Source organism: Hypanus sabinus, chromosome 14 (genome assembly GCF_030144855.1).
Source record: "Hypanus sabinus isolate sHypSab1 chromosome 14, sHypSab1.hap1, whole genome shotgun sequence".
Lineage (NCBI taxonomy): Eukaryota > Metazoa > Chordata > Chondrichthyes > Myliobatiformes > Dasyatidae > Hypanus > Hypanus sabinus.
The window spans coordinates 95,451,889-95,478,599 of NC_082719.1; the positions used below are offsets into that span (position 1 = coordinate 95,451,889).

General features: G+C 42.9%; 1 protein-coding gene across 5 annotated transcripts in view; it reads right to left on the bottom strand.

The window, feature by feature from the left end:
• Positions 1-26,711, bottom strand: part of LOC132405001 (mucosa-associated lymphoid tissue lymphoma translocation protein 1-like) — a 92,477-nt gene that overhangs the window by 60,819 nt on the left and 4,947 nt on the right. For all 5 annotated transcript variants that reach the window (XM_059989663.1, XM_059989662.1, XM_059989665.1 and 2 more), the window contains 5 exons: positions 25,177-25,343; positions 20,582-20,706; positions 14,050-14,197; positions 1,589-1,767; positions 131-227 (listed from right to left, as the gene is read on the bottom strand). In XM_059989663.1, the coding sequence (XP_059845646.1) occupies positions 131-227; positions 1,589-1,767; positions 14,050-14,197; positions 20,582-20,706; positions 25,177-25,343 (716 nt within the window). The remainder of the gene's footprint in view (positions 1-130; positions 228-1,588; positions 1,768-14,049; positions 14,198-20,581; positions 20,707-25,176; positions 25,344-26,711) is intronic.

Below are 26,711 nucleotides of genomic sequence, written 5' to 3' on the forward strand. Positions count from 1 at the left end.
TGTCCAAGGGTGCCTTGAAGGCTAGCAGAGGGTAGGCGTGCCTTACACCTCCTTTGGTAGAGACATATCTCCACCCCACCACCCAAAATGTAACAAAATTTAACTAATTTACTAAATTACAACTCCTTACCTATAATAACTTCTGCTTCCAAACTCCAGAGTTCTGCCCTGTCGTTGAACACACGACAACGGTACAGTCCCTGGTTGTCCATATTTATTTTATTTATCTGTTAACAAATAAAGGTGTGCTTGCGTAAGTTTCTTAAGTGAACAAAATGTAAAGCTCCACACCTGTATCAAAAACAGCTTTTTCCACTCTCACTTGTAAAAAAAACACTCACAACCCATCAGATGCATAAAGGAAATTGTGGGATTACTACTCAGAATTTTTAGGGACACATTTTTGGCAGGTGATACTCCCAAAAGCCATGCAAACATGAAACGCAAATGCTGGAAATCCAGAATAACCCCACACAGAATACTGGCGGAACTCAGCAGGTCAATCTGCATCTATGGAGAGGAATAAACAGTCGACATTTTGAGCCGAGACCCTTCATCAGGACTGAATCGTCAACTGTTTATTCATTTCCATAGATAAGGCCTCACCCACACATAGGAAAATCTACTTTAAATCCTTTATGAGGAGGTTACCAGGACAAGAGGGCTTACATTATAGACAGAAGTTAGCCAGATTAAGTCTATAATCCTTGGAGAGGAAAAGGAGGAATGAATTTATTGAATTGTTTAAGATTATGAGAAGCAGAGATAAGGTGGACAGGTCTTTTCTCTAGGATAAGATTGATCAAAACTAGGGTCATTGATGTAGTCTAAGGGGGAAAGATTTAAACAGACCTGAGAGGCAACTTTTTTTAACACAGTATACAGAACGAGCTGCCAGATGAAATGGCTGAGGATGACACAGTATTTTCATTTAAGAAACAATTAGATGGGTATATGGAGGGGTGGAGCTTTGGGGGAATGTGGACCAAACACAGGAAATTGGGATTACAGGATTAAGGCATCTTAGTTGGCAACGATTCATTGCATCAAAGGACCACTATGCATGCTATACGACCATAAGACAAGAACAGAATTAGGACATTCAGCCCATTGTGTCTACTCCACCATTCCATTATGGTTGATTTATTATCCCTCTCCACCCCATTCTCCTGCCTTCTTCCCACAACTTTTGACACCCTTACTAATCAAAAATCCACCAACTTCCACTTTAAATATACCCAATGACTTGGTCTTCAAAGCTGCCTGTGGCAAAGATTCACCAGCATCTGGCTTAAAAAATTCCTTCTCATCTCTGTTCTAAAGGGATGTCCTTGTGCTCTGAGGCTGTGACTCCTGATCCTAGACTCTCCCGCTTTCAGAAACATTCTCTCCATGTCTCCTCTATCCTGGCCTTTCAATATTCGATGGGCTTCAATGGAATCCCCACTGATCCAGGTGCAGGTAGATGAGACCAAGTCAGGATGGACTGGAAGGGCCTGATTCTGTGCTGTAGAACTCTATGAATCTATTTGAGCAGATTCTTCACAAATTTAAAAGGAGAATAAAGGCATTGGATTGTAATGTCTACCTTGTAATGCCTTTCAGAGCCATTGGTGACTGGTATGCCATTTCTCAGCCACTGATATCGTGGCATTGGGATGCCAATTGCAGTACATTCCAATATCAGTGTGTCCCCGACCATCAGTCTCTGGGTTTGTGGCTGATTTATTATCTGGAGCCTGGCCTCATTGGAAAAAAATCTTCTTCCTGAAAGATAGCAATTTTATCATTACCAGCTGTTCACCAATCGTGACTTTCAACTATAAATCCATCTGATAAAAAAGATAAATTTGCCTTATTTTACAGACATAGAGCAAAAACGTTATGAGCAAGTCAGAGTGATGGATGGCAGCGCAGGTCTGCTAAAGATAAGCCTTCAAGATGACCACCATTAACAACTCCTACAAGAGGCGTTGTCGCAGGAAAGCAGCAACCATCATCGGGGTCCCTACCTTGTTCTCTTCTCATTGCTGCCATCAGGAAGGTACAGGGGCCTCAAGTCTCACAACACCAGGTTCAGGAACAGTTATTACCCTACAACCATCAGGCTCCTGACCCAGGATGGACAACTTCACTCACGTCAGTTCTGAACTGACTTCACAACTTACACGCTCACTTTCAAGAACTTTAGGACTCACGATCTCAGTATTATTGATTTACTATTGCATAATTTGTCTTTTTTGCATATTGATTGTTTGTCAGTCAATGTTTATGCATCATCATCATTCTGTGCCCTGTTGTATGATGTGGGCTATCAGATTCTCATGACCATGATAGTTCTTGGCAATTTTTTTTAAAGAAGTGGTTTGCCATTGGCTTCTTCTGGCCAGTGTCTTTACAAGACAGGTAACCCCAGCCATTATCCATACTCTTCAGGGATTGTTTGCCTGACATCAGTGGTCACATAACCAGGACTTGTGATATGCACCATCTGCTCTCATGGCTTCATGTGACCCTGAACAGGAGTGTCAGGTTGGGGTGGGGGGGGGGAACTATGCAGGTGCTACACCTTGCCCAAGGGGTGAGCTACAGGCTAGCAGAGGGAAGGAGCACTTTATACCTCCTTGAGTAGAGACATATCTCCACACTACCACCTAATTATGTCCCCTCATAATTAGTCATTTCTGTCCTGGGAAAAAGTCTTTTGCTGCCTTTTCTATCTGTAACTCTGAACATTCTTGCTTATGTATAATATTATATAAATGTTATTGTATTTCTTTATTTTCCTGTACAATGCCTACAAGAAAATGAATCTCAAGGTAGTATATGTTTTTTTAAAAAATTTTTTTATTAGTTTTTCAAAACATTTTATAAATTAAAAACCCCAAATCCCAATGAGGAACATTAAAACAGTGCAAAATTAAGCATACAATAACAATATACTACAAAGGAAGAGAATTTAACAAAAAAGCACCTAAATTAAAGACGAGTAAGCTTAGTGTCCTCCCCAAGCCCCACAACACAAGAAAAAACAACAGCAACTCCAGACCAACCACAACACAATATAGAGAGTATAAGTCAGGACAGCCAAACTCCCAGACTGTGAATACACTCAGCAACAGAGGATAATAATGCCTTCTACCAAAAAAAAAGGAGCTGAAAGCAAGGGACCGAAAAGAAAAAGAAACCCTAGTCAAGAGGAAGATTATGAAAGTACTCGATAAAAGGTCCCCAGACCTTATGGAACTTTAGATCCGAATTGAGAACTGAATAATGAATTTTTTCGAGGTCCGAACAGGCCATGATGTCATTAAGCCATTGAGCATGAGTGGGCGGGGCAACATCTCTCCATCTAAGGAGGATCTAGTGTCTAGCCAGGAGAGAGACAAAGGATAATATTCGGCATTTGGTCGGACCCAGACATAGATCTGTCTCGCCCCAAAAACCGAACAGAGCAATTAAGGGGTTTGGTTCTAGGTGCTGATTCAGAATACACGATAACGTAGTGAAGACATCTTTCCAGAATTTCTCCAAGCTAGGACAGAACCAGTACATATGGATGAGAGAGGCAGTATATGTTAAGATATATGTACTTCAATAATAAATTGACTTTGACTTTGATAATAAACTTTGTCTATTTTGTAGATATAGAATAAAAACCTTATGAGCAAACCTGAACAACAGGTTGGGTGGCAGTGAACGTGTGCTAAAAAATATAACTCAGAGAAGACAAGCTCTGAGACATAATGGAGGAAGAGTAACCATGCTCCAATGGATGGACTTCATATGACAGACAGATTCCCCTTCCTTTTGCATAATCCATAAAACTATAGCACACTGGCGCAGAATTAGGCCTCCTGATATTGCTCCACAATTCCATGGTCAACTTATTTTTCCTCTTAACCCTTTTCTCCTGCCTTGTCCTGACATCTTTGATGCCCTTACTAACCCTTACTAATCAAGAAGCTATTACCCTCCACTTTAATTACCCTTTAATGATTTGGCCTCCACAGCTATCTGGGGCAATGTACTGCACAGATTTACCACCCTTCAGCTGATGAAATCCTGCCTCCCGCCACATCTCTATTCCATCCATGTTTTCTGACGCTGTGCCTTCTGGTCCTACACTCCTCTTCTACAGGAATCATCATCTCCACATCCACTCTACTAGGCCTTTCGTTATTTGATAGATTTCAATGAGGTCCCCCCTTATTCTTCTAAACTCCAGTGAGTACAGGCCCAGAGCCATCAAACGCTCCTCGTACATTAACCCTTTCATTCCCAGGATCATTCTCACGAACCTTGTGTGAACCCTCTCCAATGCCAGCACATCCTTTCTTGGCACCTGGAATTGCTCACCTGTGCTCACAACTGAAACTGCAGTCTGACAAATGTTTTATAAAGCCTCAGCAATACATCCTCGCTTTGATATCTAGTCCTCTCGAAACTATGCTAATCCTTAGGGTAATGAAGGCTGCTTTGAAATATGACTAAAGTTACATTAACCATTACAAAGGAGCAAGAAGACTGGAGAAACAAGACACTGCAAATGCTGGAATCAAGAGCACAAATATGAGCTGCTGGAGACTTAATAGAATACTGCCTGGATTGGAGAATATGTCTTATGATGTGATGAAGGAGGTTGAGAGGTGACTTGATAGATGATAAGATCGAGTGGGCAACAAAAATCTTTTTCCCAGGGTGGAGGTCAACATGAAAACTTCACAAGCATTTCTATAGAGGAATGCACACTATAGTTGTGCTACCCATGGCAACAGAGAGGCAAATTGTAACCTTAAAGCACTGCAGAACCTCCACTTTGCACAGATTCAGCATGTCATCTAAAACTTTGACAAACTTCTATATCTACAGAGTGGACAGTACCTTGGAAACACCAATGCACAAGAATAGAAAAGCCTGCACAATGAGGTGGACATAGCCCAGTCCTCACAGGAAAAACCCTCCCCACCACTGAGCACATCTACAAGGTGCGCTGCCACAAGAAAGCAGTGTCCATCATCAAGGACCCTTTCTAGGCCACAGCCTCTTTCCACTACCACCACTGGGGAAGGAGATATGGTTGCCTCAGGTCCCACACCACCAGGTTCAGGAACAGTTATTACGCCTCAGCCATCAGGCTCCTGAACCAGCGTGGATAACTTCACTCACCTCAACACTGAACAGATTCCACAACCAATGGACTCACTTTCAAGGACTTTGCAACTCAAGTTCACAGTATTATTTATCTATTATTTATTATTCATTTTTTAATTTTTGTCGTATTTGTAGTTTGTCTTCTTTGCACATTGGTTGTGAGCCTTCAGGTTTTCATTGATTCAATTGTATTTTTTTTTGTTCTACTGTGAATGCCCACAGGAAAATGAATCTCAGAGTAGAGGGTAGTATATGGTGACATATACATATTTGCATGATAAATTTAATTTGAACTTTGAACTTAAAGTAGATAAGTCACCAAATGAAGGACAGTTGCATATTACATTACAATTGACTGGGCATCCTGTGAACAGGCCACATCCCACTTCTGTGGTCCCACAGCCAGGACTGACTAGTTAGATGTCTCCTTAAAGATAAAGATTAGCTTGATTTGTCATGTGTACATAAAAACATAAAGTGAAATAGAGTGAAATTCCAACCTTACCCCCTCTGAACGCTCTGCTCTACATTCCCTCTGCAACAATCCCAACCTTACCATTAAACCCGCTGATAAGGGGGGTGCTGTTGTTGTCTGGCGCACCGACCTGTACATAGCAGAGGCACGAAGACAACTCGCTGACACCTCCTCTTATCTACCCCTGGAACATGACCCCACTAGGGAGCACCAGTCCATTGTCTCCCAAACCATTTCCGATCTCATCAGCTCGGGAGATCTCCCATCCACGGCCACCAAACCACACTCCACACTTCCCGTTTCTACCTCCTACCTAAGATTCACAAACCTGCCTGTCCAGGCAGACCCATTGTCTCTGCTTGCTCCTGCCCCACTGAACTCATTTCTGCCTATCTCAACTATGTTTTATCTCCCCTTGTTCAATCTCTTCCCACCTATGTCTGTGATACTTCCCATGCTTTACATCTTTTAAAGATTTCAAGTTCCCTGGCCCCCACCACCTCATTTTCACCATGGACGTCCAGTCCCTATATACCTCTATCCCCCACCAGGAAGGTCTCTGAGCTCTCCGTTTCTTCCTGGATTCCAGACCCAGCCAATCACCTTCTACCACCACTCTTCTCCGCCTCGCGGAATTAGTCCTCACCCTTAACAATTTCTCCTTTGGCTCCTCCCACTTCCTCTAAACTAAAGGTGTAGACATGGGCACCTGCATGGGTCCTAGCTATGCCTGCCTTTTTGTTGGCCATGTGGAGCAATCTATGTTCCAAGCCTACACCGGTATCTGTCCTCCTCTTTTCTTGCGTTATATCGACGACTGCATCGCTGCTGCTTCCTGCACACATGCTGAGCTCGTCGACTTCATTAACTTCGCCTCCAACTTTCACCCCGCCCTCAAATTCACCTGGTCTATTTCCGACACCTCCCTCCCCTTTCTAGATCTTTCTGTTTCTATCTCTGGAGACACCCTATCCACCGACGTCTACTACAAACTTACTAACTCCCACAGCTACCTAGACTATTCCTCTTCCCACCCTGTCTCCTGCAATAATGCTATCCCTTTCTCTCAATTCCTCTGCCTCCACTGCATCTGCTCTCAGGATGAGGCTTTTCGTTCTAGGACAAAGGAGATGTCTTCCTTTTTTAAAGAAAGGGGCTTCCCTTTGTCCACTGTCAACTCTGCCCTCCATTGCGTCTCCCGTATTTCATGCACCTCTGCCCTCACCCCATCCCCCCACCAGCCCACCAGGGATAGAGTCCCCCTGGTCCTCACCTATCACCCTACCAGCCTACAGATCCAACGCATAACCCTCTGTAACTTCCGCCACCTCCTACGTGATCCCACCACCAACCACATCTTCCCCTCCCCCCCCCCCCACTCTCGGCTTTCCACAGGGATCGCTCCCTGCACGACTCCCCTGTCCATTCATCCCCCCCATCCCTCCCCACCGACCTCCCTCTGGACACTCATCCCTGCAAACGGAAGAAGTGCTACACCTGCCCCCACACTTCTTCCCTCACCACCATCCCAGGCCCCAGACAGTCCTTTCAGGTGAGGCACCACTTCTCCTGTGAGTCAACTGGGGTGATATACTGTACCCGGTGCTCCCGATATGGCCATTTATACATTGGGGAGACCCGCCGCAGACTGGGAGACCATTTCGCTGAACACCGGCGCTCAGTCCTCCAGCAGTGGCGGGATCTCCCTGTGGCCACACACTTCAATTCCACAGACCACTCCCACTCCGACATGTCTGTCCATGGCCTCCTCTACCATCAAGATGAGGCCACACGCAGGTTGATGGAGCAATACCTTATCTCCCACCTAGGTAGCCTCCTTCCTGCTGGCATGAACATCCAACTCACTCACCTCCATTGATACCCCTGCCCCCCCACCCTTACCCCCATCCCTATCTATTATTTTAGTCTGGTTCTCTTTCTCTCTCTTTTCCCCCCCTCACTATAATCTCTCCTCCCAGCCCTACCTTTCTTTCTCTTTTATTTCTCATAATTCTCCACCTTCCCCCTAGCCCATTTCCCTCCTGCCTATCACTTCCCAGCTCTCTACTTTATCGCTCCCCCCACTTCTTACCCTCCCTCGACCGTCCCATGTTACTTCACTCCTGATGAAAGGTTTCGGCTCGAAACGTCATTATTACCTCCTCCCATAGATACTGTCTGGCCTTCTGAGTTCTGCCAGCATTTCGTGTTTTTTCATTTATTTCCAGCATCTGCAGATTCACTCGTGTTGCCATAGAGTGAAATATATCAGTTTGTGTTAGCAACTATTAGATTCTGAGGATGTGCTGGCCATGTTTCCAGTGCCAGCTTAGCATGGCTGTAATTCTCTAACCCTAACAAAACATCTTTGGACTGTGGAAGAAAACCAAAGCACCTGGAAGAATCCTACATGGTCACAGGACGAATGTACAAACTCCGAACAGACAGTGGTGGGAATTGAACACCCTGCTGGCGATGTAAAGCAATTATGCTAACCACTATGCTATTGTCCTCCAAAAGGAGCACAACCTTGTCGTTGGGTTAGGAGGCTTGCATGCCTCAATGACCGAGAGAGCTTTGTTGGCTGAGATCATGCTTTAACTCTTGGAAGGGCTCTCCATGCCAAACAGGTCAAAGGCTAGAGCTTAGACTAGAGTGGTCCACCGGTCCTCCAGGTTTTGGGGATTCAGCTCAGGGCTAACAAACCTGACTGGTCAGACAAAACTGTAACGGAAGCAGCAATGAAGAATTCTTTTATATCTGAGTGTGACGGTATTCTTGAGTCTCTTCCCGAGACTTGCATGACTGCCAATAGTGAAAACTGAGAGGAAGCTACTGACACAATGAAGGAAGCTCTGAACACCGCCAGAAAAGAAGGACCTTCAATGCTGCCCTCTACACCAGCGGCAAAACAGGCAGCAAGTAAATAAGTATGCTACTGTGCCTTGTATCATACCATGGACCGTTTCATCTGGATCCTCAAGATCTTGGAACACTATTGCACTGGTTCAGCCACAGTGGAAAGGGTGACTGCTTGTGACTCCAAAAAAAAGCTCTGGATTGATGGTGCTACACATTTACTGCATCTGATGCCATGATAAAATTCACAAATCAAGTAAAAGAGTAAAAGTGCTCTAATCAAATTCTACTGTCTTCAAGGTATTTTATCTTCCATGAAAGAAATCCTGTGTTATCTACTATGTATCCATACAGAAGCAGCTCTTGGCTATGGTAGCGGTGGGTTAATTTATTGGTATTGTTGTGGAGTTGGCATCAGAATTTAAACCAATTCTAAAAAAAAAGTTCTTGTGCAATTCTTTTAGCTTATCACTTCAGATTTCCCTTGCGACCAGAGGACAAGATAAAAGGCCTTCAATCAACTTCTTAACACTCAAGGCAAATGCTGCTCAAATTCTCCCAAAATCCAATCCACATTTTGAAATCAAACATATATATGCAAAGTTCTGAAGATGCTGGAAGTCTTGAGCAAAACATATACACAAGATGCTGGGGGAACTCAAGAGCAAGAAAACTTTTATACCAGTCCTGAAGAAGGGTCCAAAATATCGACTGTTTACTCTTTTCCATGCAGATGTTGCCTGTCCTGCTGAGTTCCTCCAGTATTTTGTGTGTGTTGCTTTGGATTTCCACCATCAGCAGAACCTCTCATAACTGAAACATTTATACTGTTTCATATACTGTATTTGTGAGCACATGGATACACCATTAGCATTCAAAGATTCAAAGTTAATTTATCATCAAAGTATGTACGCAGTATACAACCCTGAGATTTATCTTCCCCACAGACAGCCAAGGAACAAAGAAAACCATGGAAACCGTCCAAAGAAAAACACCAAGCCCCTCCCATGCACAAAAAAAATCGCACAAACAGTAACATGAAAAAGATTGAGACACACAGAATATAGAACACAAAATTGAATGAGTCCAGGCATGTTGAGTTAAGCTCAGTATTTGTTATCTGCAGGCTGCCCCAATTCCTGAAATACAGCTCAATTATGTTTCTTTCTAAGCCATTTATTATTGCAACTGAAACAGAAGAGTTAAGTAAAATAATTTAGAAGTGATTTATAAATTGATATATTATTTGAATAGTTATTCAAAAAAGCACTTGCATAATTTCATAATAAAGGCTTGCATAGTATAAGTTTGTTCTAAGTACTGTAGCTATGCAAGTTTGTTGCCTGGTTTTGAGTGTTTCAGTTATAAGGCATGTCTAGAGAAGCTGGAAATCATAAATACAAGAGATTTTGCAGATGCTGGAAACCCAGAGCAACACACACAAAATGCTGGAAGAACTCAGCGGGTCGGGCAGCATCTACGGAGAGAAATAAATATTTCACTCCTGATGAAAAGTTCTGTCCTGAACCATTGGCTGTTTATTCCTCTCTTTAGGTACTGCCTTACCTGCTGAGTTCTTCCAGCATTCAAGATTGAGAATTGTTTAATATCATTTCCAGTACAAAAGTATAAAGGAGAGTGAAATAATTGTTGCTCTAGATCCAATGCTGCATAAATAAACACAATAAATATAAAAGCAAACATATAAACACAATGTACAGTACTGTGCAAAAGTCTCCAGTACCCTAGCTATATATATGTGCCCAAGTCTTTTTGCATAGTACTGTATATTATATCTTCCAGTTACCAAAAGTAACACTTAATACGACTGAGCTAAGACAAAGTTGAGGACTCTCATTTTTGTTCCAAACCACCTTCCTATTTTACCAATGGTGGTGGCATCCGTTGGTCTCGAGAGACCATGGATCTGCGCCTGGAATTTCCAGGATGCAGGCCTGGGCAAGGTTGTATGGGAGACCAGCAGTTGCCCAAGCTGCAGGCCTTCCCCTCTCCACGCCAGCGATGTTGTCCAAGGGAAGGGCACTAGGACCCATGCAGCTTGGCACCGGTGACGTCGCAGAGCAATGTGTTGTTAAGTGCCTTGCTCAAACACGCTGCCTCAGCTGAGGCTCGAACCAGTGACCTTAAGGTTACTAGTCTGATGCCTTGCCCACTAGGCCACGCGCCAACACTTATTTTACCAATATACAGTAGTGTTCAGTGTGGACTAGTATGACAGTGTGGACTAGTACTAGTATGGACTAGTAGTGTGGAGTGTGCATTTTGAGTGTGTTGCTCTGGTGAAGCTGGGATTGATTTTGTTGGAGCAGGGCTTTCTGAAGAGTGCCTTGATGAAGATAAACACAATTAATGCAAGCAGGCTTTTTCCACTGAGGCCAGGGGAGAAAAATAACAGAGGTCATGGGTTAAGGGTGAAGGGGGAAAAGTTTCAAGGGAACATTAGTGGGGGCTTCTTCACGCAGAGAGTGGTGGGAGTGTGGAATGAGCTGCCAGGTGAAGTGGTGAATGCAGGCTCAGGGGTTTCAACATTTAAGAAAAATTTGGACAGGTACATGGATGAGAGGTGTTTGGAGGGATATGGCCCAGGTGCAGGTCAGTGGGACTAGGCAGAAAAATAATTTGGCACAGCCAAGAAGGGCCAAAAGGCCTGCTTCTGTGCTGTAATGTTCTATGGTTCTACGATAATTATAGGGAAGATAGTCGAATCTTTTTTCCTTGGTGAGGTGTTTAAGAGAACATAGATATAATAAAGAGAAATAGACAAATAGAGAAGATCTGAAAGGGAATTTTTCTCCACTCAGAATGAAACATACTGCCTGAAGAGTCGGTTGATGCTACCATTGTTGAAGATGTTCTTGGATCATTTTCCTTTAGTTATGCTCTGGGTCATGGGTTAAGACTGAAAGGTGAAATATTTAAGGGGAACCTGAGGGGGAGTGTTTTCACTCAAGAGGGTGGTGAGAGTGTGGAATAAGATGACAGTGGGACTGGTAGATGCAAGCTCAATTTGAATGTTTAAAGGAAGATTGGATAGGTACAGTGCTTGTAAGAAGTATTCATGTCCCCCTTGGAAGTTTTCATGTTTTATTGTTTCACAACATTGAATCAAATCCTAATTTGCTTTTTCTGACACTGATCAACAGAAAAAGACTCTTTGGTGTCAAAGTGAAAACAGATCTCTACAAAGTGATCAAATTAATTACAAATATAAAACACAAAATAATTGATTGCATAAATATTCACCCCCCTTTTATATGACACACCAAATCATCACTGATGCAGCCAATTGGTTTTATAAGTCACATAATTAGCTAAGGTGTCCTAGCTATATATATGAACCGGTGTGCAGTCAAGGTGTTTCAAATAATTTAGTAAAATTACACATGAACCTGGCAGGTCCAACTGCTAGTGAGTAGATCTCCTGACAAAACTACACCATGAAGACAAAAGAACACTCCAAGTAACTCTGTGAAAAGGTTATTGGAAAGCACAAATCAGGAGATGGATACACGATATTTTCCAAGTCACTGAATATCCCTTGGAGTACAGTTAAGTCAATCATCAAGAAATGTAAAGAATATGGCACAGCTGTAAATCTGTCTAGAGCAGGCCGTCCTCAAAAATGAGTGACCATGCAAGAAGGGGACTAGTGAGGGAGGTCACCAGGAGACTAATGACAACTCTGGAGGACTTAGAAACTTCAGTGGCTGAGATGGCAGAGGCTGTCATCTATTGCCTGGGTCCTTCACCAGTCACAGCTTTATGGGACAGTGGCAAAGAGAAAGCCACTGTTGAAAAAACTCACATGAAATCTCAGCTAGAGTTTGTCAGAAGGCTGTGGGAGACTCTGAAGTCAGCAGAAGAAGGCATTTTGGTCCGATGAAACCAAAATTGAGCTTTTTGGCCATCAGACTATATGCTATTGTTTGGCATAAGCCAATCAAAAACACACCATCCCTACAGTGAAGCATGGTGGTGGTTGCATCATGCTGTGGGGATGCTTCATTGCAGCTGGCCCTGGAAGGCTTGTGCTTGTGAAGGTAAAGGGTAAAATAAATGCAACTAAATACAGGGAAATCCTGGAGAAAAACCTGATGCAGACTGCAAGAGAACTGCGACTTAGGAGAAGATTTGTTTTCCTGCAAGACAATGACCCCAATCATAAAGCCAAAGCTACACAGGAACGACCTAAAAACAGCAAAGTTAATATTCTGGAGTGGCAAAGTCAGAATCCAGACCTCAATCCAAATGAGAATTTGCAGCTGAACTTGAAAAGGGATGTTCACTCACAATCCCCATGCAATCTGACAGAGCCCAAGCAGTTTTGTAAAGAAGAACAAGGAACAATTGCAGTGCCCCGATGTGCAAAGCTAGTAGAGACCTACTCACACAGACTCAAGGTTGTACTTTCTGCCAAAGGTGCATCTACTAAATACTGACTTGAAGAGGGTGAGTACTAATGCAATCAATTATTTTGTGTTTAACAATTGTAATAAATTTAGACCAATTTGAGAAATTTCTTTTCACTTTGACACAAAAGAGTGTTTACTGTTGATCAGTGTCAAAAAAGCCAAATTAAATCCACTGTGATTTACTGTTGCAAACTTCCAAGTGGGATGAATACTTTTTATAGGCATCGTACATAGATGGGATGGGTATGGAAGGCTATGATCTATGTACAGGTCAATGGGTCTAGGCAGAATAATGGTTTGTATGGACTAGTTTGGTCAAAGGATCTGTTTCTCTGCTGTAGATTTGTGTGGCTCTTTAAGTGTTCACCACCATTCACCTCTTACTTTCATCTGATCCATGGAGCTCTCTTCCACTGCAGTAACTCTATGAAGCCGAGACCTCCTCAGTCAGTATTTTCTATACACAGTGCTCTGCACTTACAAGCTGATCCCCCAAGTGAAGCTCTGTGAAATTCTCAGAACTGATACATGACACTTAATACTTACAATGAATCATATCTTGGATATGTGGATGTGGGGAGGTTGCTTCCTATACTGGGGAGTCTAGGTCCAGAGTGCGCAGCCTCAGAATACAAGGATGTTCCTTTAGAACAGAGATGAGGAGGGATTTCTTTAGCCAGAGGGTGGGGAATCTGTGGAATTCATTGCCTTAGATGGCTGTGGCGGCCAAGTCAGCAGTATATTTATAGTGGAAATTGAAAGGTTCTTCATGAGTAAAGGTGTCAAAGGTTATGGGGAGAAGGCTTAAGAATAAATCACCCATGATTCACTGCATGTCAGACCAAACAGGCTGAATAGCCTAATTCTGCTTCTGTCTTATGGCCTTTCACTGGCGGAGGTTGGTGAGTTCTGGATTAGTCAAGGTGTCAAAGGTTACAGGGGGAAGGCAGGAGAATGGGGTTGAGAGGGATAATAAATCAGTCATGATGGAATGTAGAAGACTTGGTGAGCCAAATGGCTTAAATCTGCTCCTATGTATTATGGTCTTTATGTTCTTAAACCATTCCTCTTTCAACAACAGAGTATGGATTATTTTACATTGTACATTCTACAGCAGACATAACTCACCGCAAGCAGCACTGAAGTTATAAACCTCCAGTTGGGCCCAGAGGCTGAATTCGAAAAAGCAGCCACTGTTCACTCTGCAGATGTACCATCCTGTATCAGTTATACTGACTGGATTGATCACAAGTTCTGGGGAGTTACCATTTGGAACCTGTTTGTCAACAAAAACATATATTATTAGATAATTAAGTATTTCCAAAATAATCAATTAAAGAAACATGCAGTGGGAAGTGACATTTCTGTCAAATCAAATCAGTGAGGATTGTAGTGGATGAAGCCCGAGACCATTGCCATGACTTGGGGGCCAATGCAACGTACCCACAACTTACTAACCTGTACACCTTTGGACTGTGGGGGAAACCAGGGCACCCGACGGGAACGTATGCAGACATGGGGAGAATGGACAAACTCCTGACAGACAGCGGTGGGAATCTCTCTCCAGTCGGTGGAAAAGCTGGTGGCAACTTAGTGGGCTGCTTTACCACTGATGATATGGAGCTTCATAAGTGTTGGTGGAGCTACACTCAACCAGGCAGGTGGAGAGTTCTCTATTACTTTCTTAACTTGGTCTTATTGATGGTACAACAGCTTGGTGTAACAGGAAGTGAAATACACTCAGGGTGGATGAGCAACACCTTATGTTCCACCTGGGTAGCCTCCAACCTGATGGCATGTACATCAATTTCTCCTTCCAGTAATAAAAGTTCCCTCCTCCCCTCTTCTTCCATTCTCCGCTCAGGCCTCTTTCCTTTTTTCGCCTGCCTATCACCTCCCCCTGGGTCTCCTGCTCCTTCCCATTTTCCTGTGGTCCACTCTCTTCTCCTATTAGATTCCTTCCTCTAGCCCTTTACCTTTCCCAATCACCTGGCTTCACCTATCACCTTCCAGCTATCCTCCTTCCCCTCCCCGTACCTTTTTACTCTGGCATCATCCCCCTTCCTTCCCTCATGAAGGGTATCAGCCCAAAATATGTGTGTGTGTGTGTGTGTGTGTGTGTGTGTGTGTGTGTGTGTGTGTGTGTGTGTGTGTGTGTGTGTGTGTGTGTGTGTGTGTGTGTGTGTGTGAAATACTTGTTGTTATGTGGTCTATTTCTATTTCTACTTGTGGTCACCATCCACTTTCTTTTATTAATCATTATTTCACAATATTCCCAATTAAAAACTGCCAATACCAACATACTGTCCTACTAAGTTCCAAGATGAGTTCCTTTAGTTAATATTACACAACGTATGCTGGTAGATTTTGGGATGGCCAGAAATATCCATTATACATTTATTTTAAGAACCTTTTCACTGTTCTGAACATTCATATTAACAACCTGTGTTATAAGGAAAGAATCAACAGATAGTTGCTTCCTGGAATGGAATGCCTGATAGGGAGGAGGAAGGGGAGGGGTTGGTGTATGACTTTAAACAAAGTGAAAAAATGGAACTACTAATTAAAATTAAGCTGTGGGTAGAAGGCAAATGGTCACAGAATAAAAGTTGCATTTTAATTTTGGGTTCCAACATGTTCAAACAAAAGTAATTCAGACTCTCATAAAAATAATATTCTAGCATAACAGGAATTATGACCCATTCAAGGGCAACAGAGAACACTTGGACATAACAAAAGGACATAAATGCTACGGATTTCTTCTTTTGTGGATATCTGTGAAGAGCACAAATTTCATGTTGTATATTGTATACCTTCTTTGATATCAAATGAACCTTTGACATGTAAAACTAATTAATCATACTTGAAATCGAAGCATTAAAAAAACACAAGATTTAAGGACAGTAGTAGGCAGCCAGGTTCTTTGAGCCACCTCTGCCACTTGTCAAGATCTTGGTTTATCTTCAGCCATTTCAAAGTTCAAAGTGAATTTCTTATCAAAGTACATATGCGTACATCACCATATGCAACCCTGAGATTCATTCTCTTGCAAGCATACTCAGTAAATCCAAGAAACACAATAGAATTCAAAGTAAGGCGCAACCAACAGGAGTCCTTGAACGTGAGTCCATAGGTTGTAGGAAGAGTTCAGCAATGGGGTGAGTGGAGTTATCCCCTCCGGTTTAAGAGTCCGATGGTTGTGGGCTAAACTGTTCCTGAACCTGATGGGGTGGGTCCTGAGGCTCCTGTACCTTCACTCTAATGGTTGCAGCAAGACAGCAGCATGGCCTGGGTTGTGGGGATCCTTGATGATGGATGCTGCTTATTCCTTGATTCTATTAATATCCAGATAACCATTCATTCTTGTTTTAAATGAACTCAGAGACTGAGCTACCATAGCCCTCTTGTTAGAGAATTCCAATATTTCTACCCGCTGGGTGAAGAAATACCTCCATTTTCCTTAATCGCCAACTGTAAGTCTGGGATTCTTGCTTCTAGACTCCTCAGACAGGGGAAGTATTTTCTGTGCATGCACTCTTTTGAACCCTGCAATAATTATTAACGTTTAGTATCCTCACCTTGCATTATCCTCAACTTAGGAGAATACAGGCCTGCAGATTCAATTCCATATCACACACACTCAACTTAAAAATATATTGCATCTAAACAATATATCACACATCTCAATGTATTGTATCGCAGGGACGGTGTTAAGGAACTGGAGGAGAGGGAAAGGGAAGAGGCAGCAAGTGCAGAGTACCCCTGTGGTCATTTCCCTCAGTAAAAAGTACACCACTTTGGATACTGTTAGGAACGTGATTACCTACAAGAGGGAAGCTGCAGCAACCCGGAAGGGAAAGGGGGAAGAAGTGGAGTGCTGTAATTATTGGAAATTCCACAGTCAGAGGAGCAAACAGGAGATTCTGTGGATGTGAAGGAGACACCCGGATGGTACATTGCGCCCCCCCCCACCCCACCCAAGGTGTCAGTGTTAGGGATTTCTCGGATTGGCTTCACAGCTTTCTAAAGGGGGGAGGGTGAGCAGCCAGGAGTCTGGGTACATATTGGTACCATCAACATAGGGTAGGAAAAGGGATCAGGTCCTGAAGAGAGTTTGGTAGAAAGCTGAAAAGCAGAACCTCAACGGTTGTAATCTCTGGATTGCTGACCAGGCAGGGTAAGACTAGGATAATTTGGCAGATGAATGTGTGGCTGAGGAACCGGTGCAAGAGGCAGGGTTTCAGATTTCTGGGTCATTGGGATCTCTCCTGGGAAAGGTATGACCTGCACAGGACAGGCTACACCCGAACCCAAGAGGAATGTTTGCAGGCAGGTTTAGTAGAGCTTTTGGGGATAGTTTACACTAAAGTAGCAGGGAGATGGGGAACCATAGTGATAGGGTTGAGGATGGGGCAGCTGGTATACAAGTTGATGCAGTGGGTAGTGAGACTGAGAAGAAGGGCAGGGCAGATGATAGGGCAAAATTTCAGTCAGTGGGATGAGCTGCAGTGTAACTGGGGGCAAAATTGAAAAGGGTGATAAATACAGGAATGAAGATATTCCATTTGAATCCATGCAGTGTATGGAATAAAGTAGATAATTTTGTAGTGCAGTTAGAGATTAGCAGGTATTATGTTGTGGGCACCACGGAGTGGGGTTTGAAAGAGGATCATAGATGGGAGCTTAATGTCCAAGGATATGCATATGGCATTGAACGGACAGGGAGACAGAGGAGGTAGGGTGGCTCTGTTGGTGAAAAATGAAATCAAATCTTTAGGAGGTGACATAGAATTGGAATCCTTGTGGGTAGTGCTAAGAAGCTTCAAGGGTAAGAAGTCCCTGATGGGAATTATATATGGGCCTCCAAAAAGTAGCCAGGATGTGGGGTAGAAGATACATGCCAAAAGGGTAATGTTACAATAACCATGGAGATTTCAATATGCACAATTAGGTTGGTGCTGGATCCCAAGAGAAGGAATTTGGCGAATGCCTATGAGGTAGCTTTTCAGAGCAGCTTAGGTTTAAATCCACTAAGAAAAAAGCAATTCTGGATTTGGTGTTCTGTACTGAACCAGATTTGATTAGGGAGACTAAGAGGGTGGGGTAAGGGGAGGAAGAAGTACAGGGTGGCAGGTGATAGGTGAAACTGGGAGAGGGTGAGGGGGTAAAGAGCTGGAGATTGATTGGTGAAAGAGATAAGGAGCTGGAGAAGGGGGGATCTGAACTTATTAATTGTAACCCTTAATATTAAACAAAGATTTCTTGAAAACAACATCAGAGTCAGGAGTAGGAACAATCACCCTGAGCACATGGATAGGGCTAAAGCTTGTACTTTTTCATTGAAATAGAATCTAAATAAATCCAGGTTCATATAATTGTAAAGTTCTAAAATTAGCGTGAAGCAATCTGCAACGGTACAGAAAAGGAAGGAAAACAGGAAGAGAAAAAGAGCACAAAATCAGAACATGTGAAGTCAGAGCACACTTGGAAAAACCTGAAATAGAAAATGCTGTAGGAACTCAACAGGTTGGGCAGCACCTAAAGTGGGGAATGAACAGCTCAACGTTTCCGGCCATAACCCTTCACCAGAACTGGAAAGAAAGGGGGCAGAGGCCACAATAAGAAGATAAGGGGTAGGGCACGGAGTACAAGCCATCTTCATGTACTGGAGTCTCCACACCTTCTTATTCTGGCTTCTAGACATGTCTGTGGGAAGACAAATCTCAGGGTTGCATACTGCATGCATACTTTGATAATAAATGTACTTTGCAATGCATTTTGAATTTCCTTTCCAGACCTGAACACACACAAACTACTGGAGGAACACAGCAGACCCTGTCTCAGCTCGAAACGCCGACTGCTTCTTCCCCTCTAAAGATGTGGCCTGACCTGCTGGGTTCCTCTAGCATTTTGCGCATGTTCCTCTGGATTTCCAGAGCAGTGGACACAAGAATCTCTTGTGTTTATGGAATTAGTCAGTAGATTTTAAAATTCAGAAACCTCCCACAAATACTTTCTGTCCTTCACTGTACTGCATTCCTTTTCATGGGTGTGCCATGTAGAATGGTTTATGGAGATACTACATGTCTCATTTACAACAATGGAAGTGACAGTTCAATAAAGAATCATGTTTCATCCTGTGAATGTACTTCAGCAGTATGCACTTCCTTGCACTGACGTGTTGTGTGAAAAAAGAGCAGATAGTGTGCAGAGACAAAATGTGGTTACCCATCGGTGAAGATTAATGGGTCATAGTGGAAATCAGACTATTTAGCGCAAAGAAAGCATACAGGAGTGAGATAGACTGGCTGGTTGAGTAGACTCACAACAACATCCTTGCACTCAATGTCAGCGAAACCAAGGAAATGATTGTGGACTTCAGCAAGGAGAACTTGAGAGAACATGCACCAGTATTCATTGAAGGGCCAGCGGTAGAAAGGGTGAGCAGCTTTGGGTTTTGGGGTTTCAGCATCTCAGAGTATTTGTCTTGGGTCTAAGATATTGTTGCAATCACGAAGAAGACATGCCAGCAGCTCTACTTTGTTAGGACTTTGATGAGATTTGTAATGTCGCTGAACTTAGATATAGTGGGCAGAGTATTCTGACTACTGGCATCAGAGTTTGGCATGGAGGCTCCCGTGCACAGATCACAAGAGGCTGCAGAAAGGTGTAGACTCAGCCAGCACAACCATCTCCACCATGAAGGACAACTTCACCAGGCAGTACCTCAAGGAGTCAACATCCACGATCCAGGTATTACTGTACGTTGCACCAGCCTCCGGGGTTAGACGCTCCAATTGCCGGACTAACTCAGGCCCGCCCCGCTAATTCATAGCCATGTTTTGGTGTCAAGATTTGGATTTTTAAAGAGCACCCGAACTCAGGTTCGGTGTTCAATCGTCACCTCAACCATGGTTCAGTCTGCGATTCTGTTTAGGATTTCCATTTCCTTGGATTCTCGTCTAGCACCTAGTCACAAATCCTTCTCTCAGCTCAGCCTCAAAATCATGTCTCGATTCTAATCTCAGATACTCCAGCAATTGGCTCCTTACCATGCTCACCTCGGCCCCTCATCACACCAGGGACATGCTCTCTTCTCAGTCCTACCATCAGGTACAGGGGCCTGAAGGCCCACACTCAACATTTTAGGAATAGCTTCTTCCTCTCCACCATCAAATTTCTCAATGGACATTGAACAGTAACTATTTATTCCATTTTTGTACTATTTATTTATTTTGCTATTTATAGTAATATCTTGTCTTTGCTGTTGCCATAAGACAGCAAACTTGATGTCATATAAGATGGTGATAATGAACTTGATTGTGATCCTGATCAAAAAAAATATAAAGATTAGCTTTATTTGTCACATGTGCACCGAAACATACAGAGAAATGCGTCATTTGTGCCAAATTAAAACAGCTGGGGGCAATCTGCAAGCGTCGCTACACTCCCAATGCCAAAATAGCATGTCAACAATTCACTAACCTTAACTCTAATTGTATGTCATTGGAACATGGGAGAAGGCTGGAGCACCCAAAGGAAAGACATGTGGTCATGGGGAAGTGTACAAGCTCCTTACAGAACAGGGAAGTAAATCACAAATCTATGGTTAAATTAATCAACGCCTATGTTTATGTGAAATGTAGTCTGTGTGCATCACCTCCGCACTCTTTCTGAACCACTGGTATTCAACATTAGGATGTCCTGTTGCTTCGCAATACAATCTCACTGCCTGGCCAGCCAGCACTGCCTGGGAAACTGGCTGCACGACAATCTTCAATGATGCTGAAAAAAATGAAGATTCACAATCGTTATCCCAAATAGTAAGCTGCATCCTAAATTAACATAATTAAACCAGAAAATATATGCAGGAGATTCAGCAGATGCTGGAAATCCAGAATATCCTCCATTCTGGCTCCCCTCTTACCTCTTCTCTTCTGCTCACCATCCCATCACCTCCCACTGGTGCCTCCCCTTCCCCTTCTCACATAATCCACTGGCCCCTCCTATCAGATTCCTTCATCTTCAGCCCTTTACCTACTCCACCTATCATCTCCCAGTTTCTTACATCATTCCCCCCCCTTCCCCTTTCCCTTCCTGTTTTTTCTGGCTTATTGCCCCTTCCGTTCCAGACCTGATGAAAGTTCTGGACTGCTTATTCCTCTCCATCGATGCTGCCTGACATGCTGAGTTCCTCCAGTATTGTGTGTGTGTGTGTGCGCGCGACTAAAAGAGATTCAGAAGTATTTAAAAGAAAGACAGCATCAGTGGGAGAAAAAAGGAGTCAATATTTCAGGCCAATAACCCTTCATTGGTGGGACACGTCATCACCACTCATCGGAACTGGTAAAATATGAAGACAAGCATTTTGTGAGTGCCTGCAAGGTAGTATATGGTGACATGTACATTCTTTGATAAAAAAAAATTTTGAACTTTGTGTTACAGAGAGAGAGGGAGAAAGTAAGAAAGATTGAGTGAGGGGAGAGAGAGAGAGAATGAACAGGTTTGTTCGTGTGTAGTTTTTCACTGATTCTATGTATTTCCTTGTTCTACTGTGAATGCCTGCAAGAAAATTAATCTCGGGATAGTATCACAAACATAAGAAAATCTGCAGTTGCTGGAAATCCAAGCAACACACACAAAATGCTGGAGGAACTCAGCAGGCCTGACAGCATCTATAGGAAAAAATAATCAGTCGACGTTTCGGGCTGATGAAGGATCTTGGCCGGAAATGTCAAATGTTTACTCTTTTACATTGACGCTGCCAGCATTTTGTGTGTGTTGCTTAGGATAGTATATGGTGATATATACAGTGTGTACTTTGATATTAAATTTACTTTGATCTTCAATTTTAAGTTGGAGAGAACAGAGGGAACATCTGTGACAGGCTGCAAGAGAAAGAGATAGAGAGCAAGAGTGAATTAAAGCTTGCTTGTGTGTAATTTTTCACTAATTCTGTTGGATTTCTTTGTTCTGCCATGAATGCCTGCAAGAAAATGAATTGCCTTGTGGAGGACACAAAATCACCAGCACTGAATGTAATGCACTAAATTGAAAGAAATGCAAGAGAATTGTTGTTTCACCTGCAAGGACTCTTTGAGTCCCTGGAGAGTGGGAAGGAAAAAGATGAAAAAGACAGGTGTTAGACTATAAAATATAGGAGCAGAATTAGGCTATTTGGCCCATCGAGTCTGCTCTGCCATTTCATCATGGCTGATCCATTTTTCATCTCAGCCCCAGTTTCCTGCCTTCCCCCCCACCCCATATCCCATCATGCCCTGACAAATCAAGAATCTATCAACCTCTGTCTTAAATATACATAAAGATATGGCTTCTACAGATTCACTACTCTCTAGCTAAAAAAATTCCTCCTCATCTCCATGCTAAAAGGATGTCCCTCTATTCTGAGGCTGTGTCCTCTGCTTTTCGACTCTTCCACCATAGGAAACATCCTCTCCAAATCCACTCTATCAAGGCCTTTCACCATTCGATAGATTTCAAAGGGGTCACCCCTCATTCTTCTAAATTCCAGTGAATACAGGCTCAGAGCCACCAAATGCTCCTCATATGATATTGTTGTATTTCCAACGGTTGTTATGAGAAGTGGAGTGGTTGGTGAAGATGGGAGATGGAAGAGTTGCTGTGAGAAGTTCAGTGGCTGGTGAAGGTGGAAGGTGGGAGATGGAAGAGTTGCTGTAAGAAGTGGAGTGGTCGGTGAAGATGAAAGATGGGAGGTGGAAGAATTGCTGTGAGAAGTGGAATGGTTGGTTTGGATGGTTGCTGTGAGAAGTAAAATGGTAAAGGTGGAAGAATACAGAGAGTACAGCAGGCAGACACAGAGGGAATAATGCATTCAGAATGCTGAAAAAGGATTAAAAGTGAAGCATAAATTCACTTGCACTTCTGATTTGATTCATTGGTATTCAATGTTTTGGTTCCTTCAGGTTGTTATAGACTGGGGGAGTAATGGGAACAAGCTTCCAGGACTTATTAAATGCTCCCAATGATGTATGCCTCAATAGCCTTTGACAACCAAGTCCAGCTCCTGGTCTTCACATGTGGCTTAGCTACTAAGCCTGGCGGATTTGCTTCTATTCACAGGAGAAGGATCAAAGGCAGGTTATTGTTGCCTTAAAACCACTCACTTTTGGCAGATGGGGTTCATCAGCCATGGCTGGAAGCTCATCTCGGAGAAGAAAAACTCCAGCCTGAAACCTCTGCTGCCTTGCACTATACTCACTCGTGGGGAAGGCTTTGGGAGTAAATCCTGAGGAAAAATCCAGAGCTGAAGTCTCTAAGGCCGTCCTATATTGAGTTAATTGCTGAATGGTAATTTCTGCAATGCTGATGGTGCCAAACTGTATCAGTCTATGCCATGTCTTTGGAGTCATCAGCTACAGGGAGAGGGGGAGCCTGCTGCATGGCCAACAGCTTGCTCTCCATATCATACTGGCCCGGCTTGCAGATCTAAACAGCTAGGACACAACATCCATGGTCAACCCTGATTAACAGAGGGCTTAATTCAATGTTTTACATGGAGTATTGTATTCAGTTCTAGTTGCCTCATTATAGGAAATATATGGAAGCTTTAGAGACGGTAGAGAGAAGATTTACCAGACTGCTGCCTGGATTAGAGAGCATGTCTTATGAGGATAGGTTGAGCAAGCTAGATGTTTTCTCTTTGTAATGAAGGAGGATGAAAAGTGACTTTACAGAGGTGTATAAGATGATGAGAGGCAATTTTAGAGTGAACAGCCAGTACCTTTCTCCCAGGACGGAAGTGGCTAATACGAGAGGGCATAATTTTGGGGGATGTTTTACACAGAAAGTGATAGGTATGTGGAACTGCCTCCAAGGGAGGGCAGCAGAGGCAGATATATTAAAGACATTCAAGAGACTTTTAGTTAGGCTTTTTTGATGAAAGAAAAATGTAGGACTACGTGGGAGGAAAGGGGTTAGATTGATCTTTGAGTAGGTTAAGAGGTTGGCACAGCAACGTGGGGTGAAGGGCCTGTACTGTTCTGTACTGTGCGCTCAGTGTTCTATTTTCAATTTTCTATGTGGGAATCCTCTACATCAGAGAAACCAAACACAAGTTGGATGATAAATTTGTAGAATAATTCCAGCATTCTGCCACAGCCATATTTTATCCCAAGGTTGTTTACTCACTACATTAATCCAAAATCTGTTACGCTCTCAAACTGATCTTTTGAAAGCAATCAATGAAATCTGAAAACTTCTAATGAAGACTTGAGGTCAGTAACCAACAGTTAATATCAGAGATACTGAAGGGTTTGAGTAAGCTTTCACTTTGGAAATAATATTAATGATGTAGCCAAGTCAGAAATGAACTGGAATACTTACACTCAGTGGCCATTTTATTAGGTACACCCAATCTTTCATGCAAATATCTAATCAGCCAATGCTGTGGCAGCAACTCAATGCATAAAAACATGCAGACATGGCCGGAAAAATCAGTTGTTACTCAGACCAAATATCATAATAGGGAAGAAATGTGATCTAACTGACTCTGATCGTGGAACGATTGTTGGTGCCAGACAGGGTGGTTTGAGTATCTTAGAAACTACTGGAATTTTCACGTACGACAGTCTCTAGAGTTTACAGAGAATGATGCATAAAACAGAAGTCAGCTAGTGAGCGGCAGTTCTGAGGATAAGAACGCCTCGTTGAAGAGAAAGGTCAGAGGAGAATAGCCGGAGTGGTTCGAGCTGGCAGGAAGACAAGGGTAACTCAAATAACCACACATTACATGCTGTGCAAAGCACAACACACCAAACCTTGAAGTGGATGAGCTATAGCAGCAAAAGACTACTACCTAGCCTCGGTGGCTATTTTATTAGGTACAGGAGATACCTAATAAAGTGACCACTGAGTGTATATCTGAACCCACACAAAACTCTCACTCTTTTGTCAGCTTTTAAAGATCTCAGGGTTGAGCTAATTAATATTTAATAGCACACACAGAGCCAACACTATCCCCATACCTTAAAATAGAACCAACTCCTGCACCCTATGTAGGGCATCAATTCCCACATTAAAGGCAACTTCTCACCTTAAGTACATGTATATTCTAACCACCCATTTACACAATGGTTCCGAATAAGCAACTGCAGACAGTATATGCACTGACAGTCTCTCTCCACAAATGTTTTGTTCAGTTGGAAGGCTCTAACTATCAGCATAATTCAGCAAATGTTCCACTCTAGTCACTGTGAGCACACAACTGAAACCAACCTGAAGCTCTCAGAAGCTGGAAAGCCTCAGTGTGCCCCATAGCTTGAAGGAAATCCAAGAGGTCTCTCACGGTCACACCCCTGCTTCCCATCAGGTGGAGTAAACTTCGGCTGGGGCTTCCATCTGCTTCCAGCGTTTTCAGTGAACATTTGTCTAGGTCGTCGGAACTGGAAAGAGAATATTAACATCTTTGTGACATCTATGAGCCGGCGAACGAAATCGACAGAGTGGAGCAATTATTTTTAATGTTTGCAAAAGATGTATTTTAATGTTTGATGTTAACTACTTCGATATATTGATGAAACCAGGATGGAAAAGTAGGGCTCCACAGCTCATGTTCTCAGAGTTATTTATTTACTGATACTTTTTATTTGCACAATTTGCCTTCTTTTGTATATTTGTTTTTGCTAGTACTTGCTTATGCATAGTTTTTCATAAATCCTATTATATTTCTTTATTTTCCTGTAAATGCCTGCAAGAAAATGGATCTCAAGATGGTAAATGGTGGCACAATGCTCAGTGGTCACTTTATGGGGTATGTCAGTGGTGTTCCGCTGATGGAGCCCATCCACCTCAAGGTTTGACATGTTGTGCATTCAGAGATGTTCTTCTGCACACCACTGTTGTAACATGTGGTTAATTGAGTTTCTGTCACCTTCCTGTCAGCTTGAACCAGTCTGGCCATTCTCCTCTGGCCTCTCTCATTAACGGGGTGCTTTCACCCACAGAAGTGCTCTTAATGGATGCTTTTTCTTTCTCACACCGTTCTCTGTAAACTCTAAAAGCTGTTGTGCATGAAAATTCAAAGAGTTCCTGAGACACCTAAACCACCCTATCTGGCACCAACAATTATTCCATGGTCAAAGTCACTAAGATCCCATTTCTTCCCCTCACCAATGTTTGGTCTGCACAATAACTGAACCTCTTGACCAGGTCTGCAAACTTTTTATGCAGTGAGTTGCTGCCATGCTCGGCTGATTAGATATTTGCATTAAAGAGCTGGTGTACTGGTGTAACTAATAAAATGGCCAATGAGTGTATATGTACTTTGAAATGTACTTTGAATTTTGAAAATGTTTTTATGTTGTATTGTAATAAAGTGAAGCAGGTCAAGACTTTGAGGTAATTAGTACAAAGTGTTTGAGATAACTGAAGTGCTTGTACAAAACAAAGGATTGCCCACATTACCTTCCGCCTCCTCCGCCTCCTCTTTCCTGAATCTCACATAGATACTGTGCTCTACAGACAGAACCTCCTACAGGTTCACACCTCAATGCTGCACAGAACAGACATCAGGAACAGGAGCTGGCCAACTCATCTTCTAAGATGTGCTCCAGCATTTAAACAGACTGTGGTCCATCGGACTGTAACCTCAACTCTGCACTGCTCTCCACCCACAGTAACCTTTCAATTCCTTCTTTATTACTTATCTATCTACCTCTGCCTCAAAAATATTCAAACTGGGTCCTGTGTCCTGTGAGGAAAAGAAAATCAGAATCAGACTTATTATCACTAACTTTTTGATGTAAACCTCG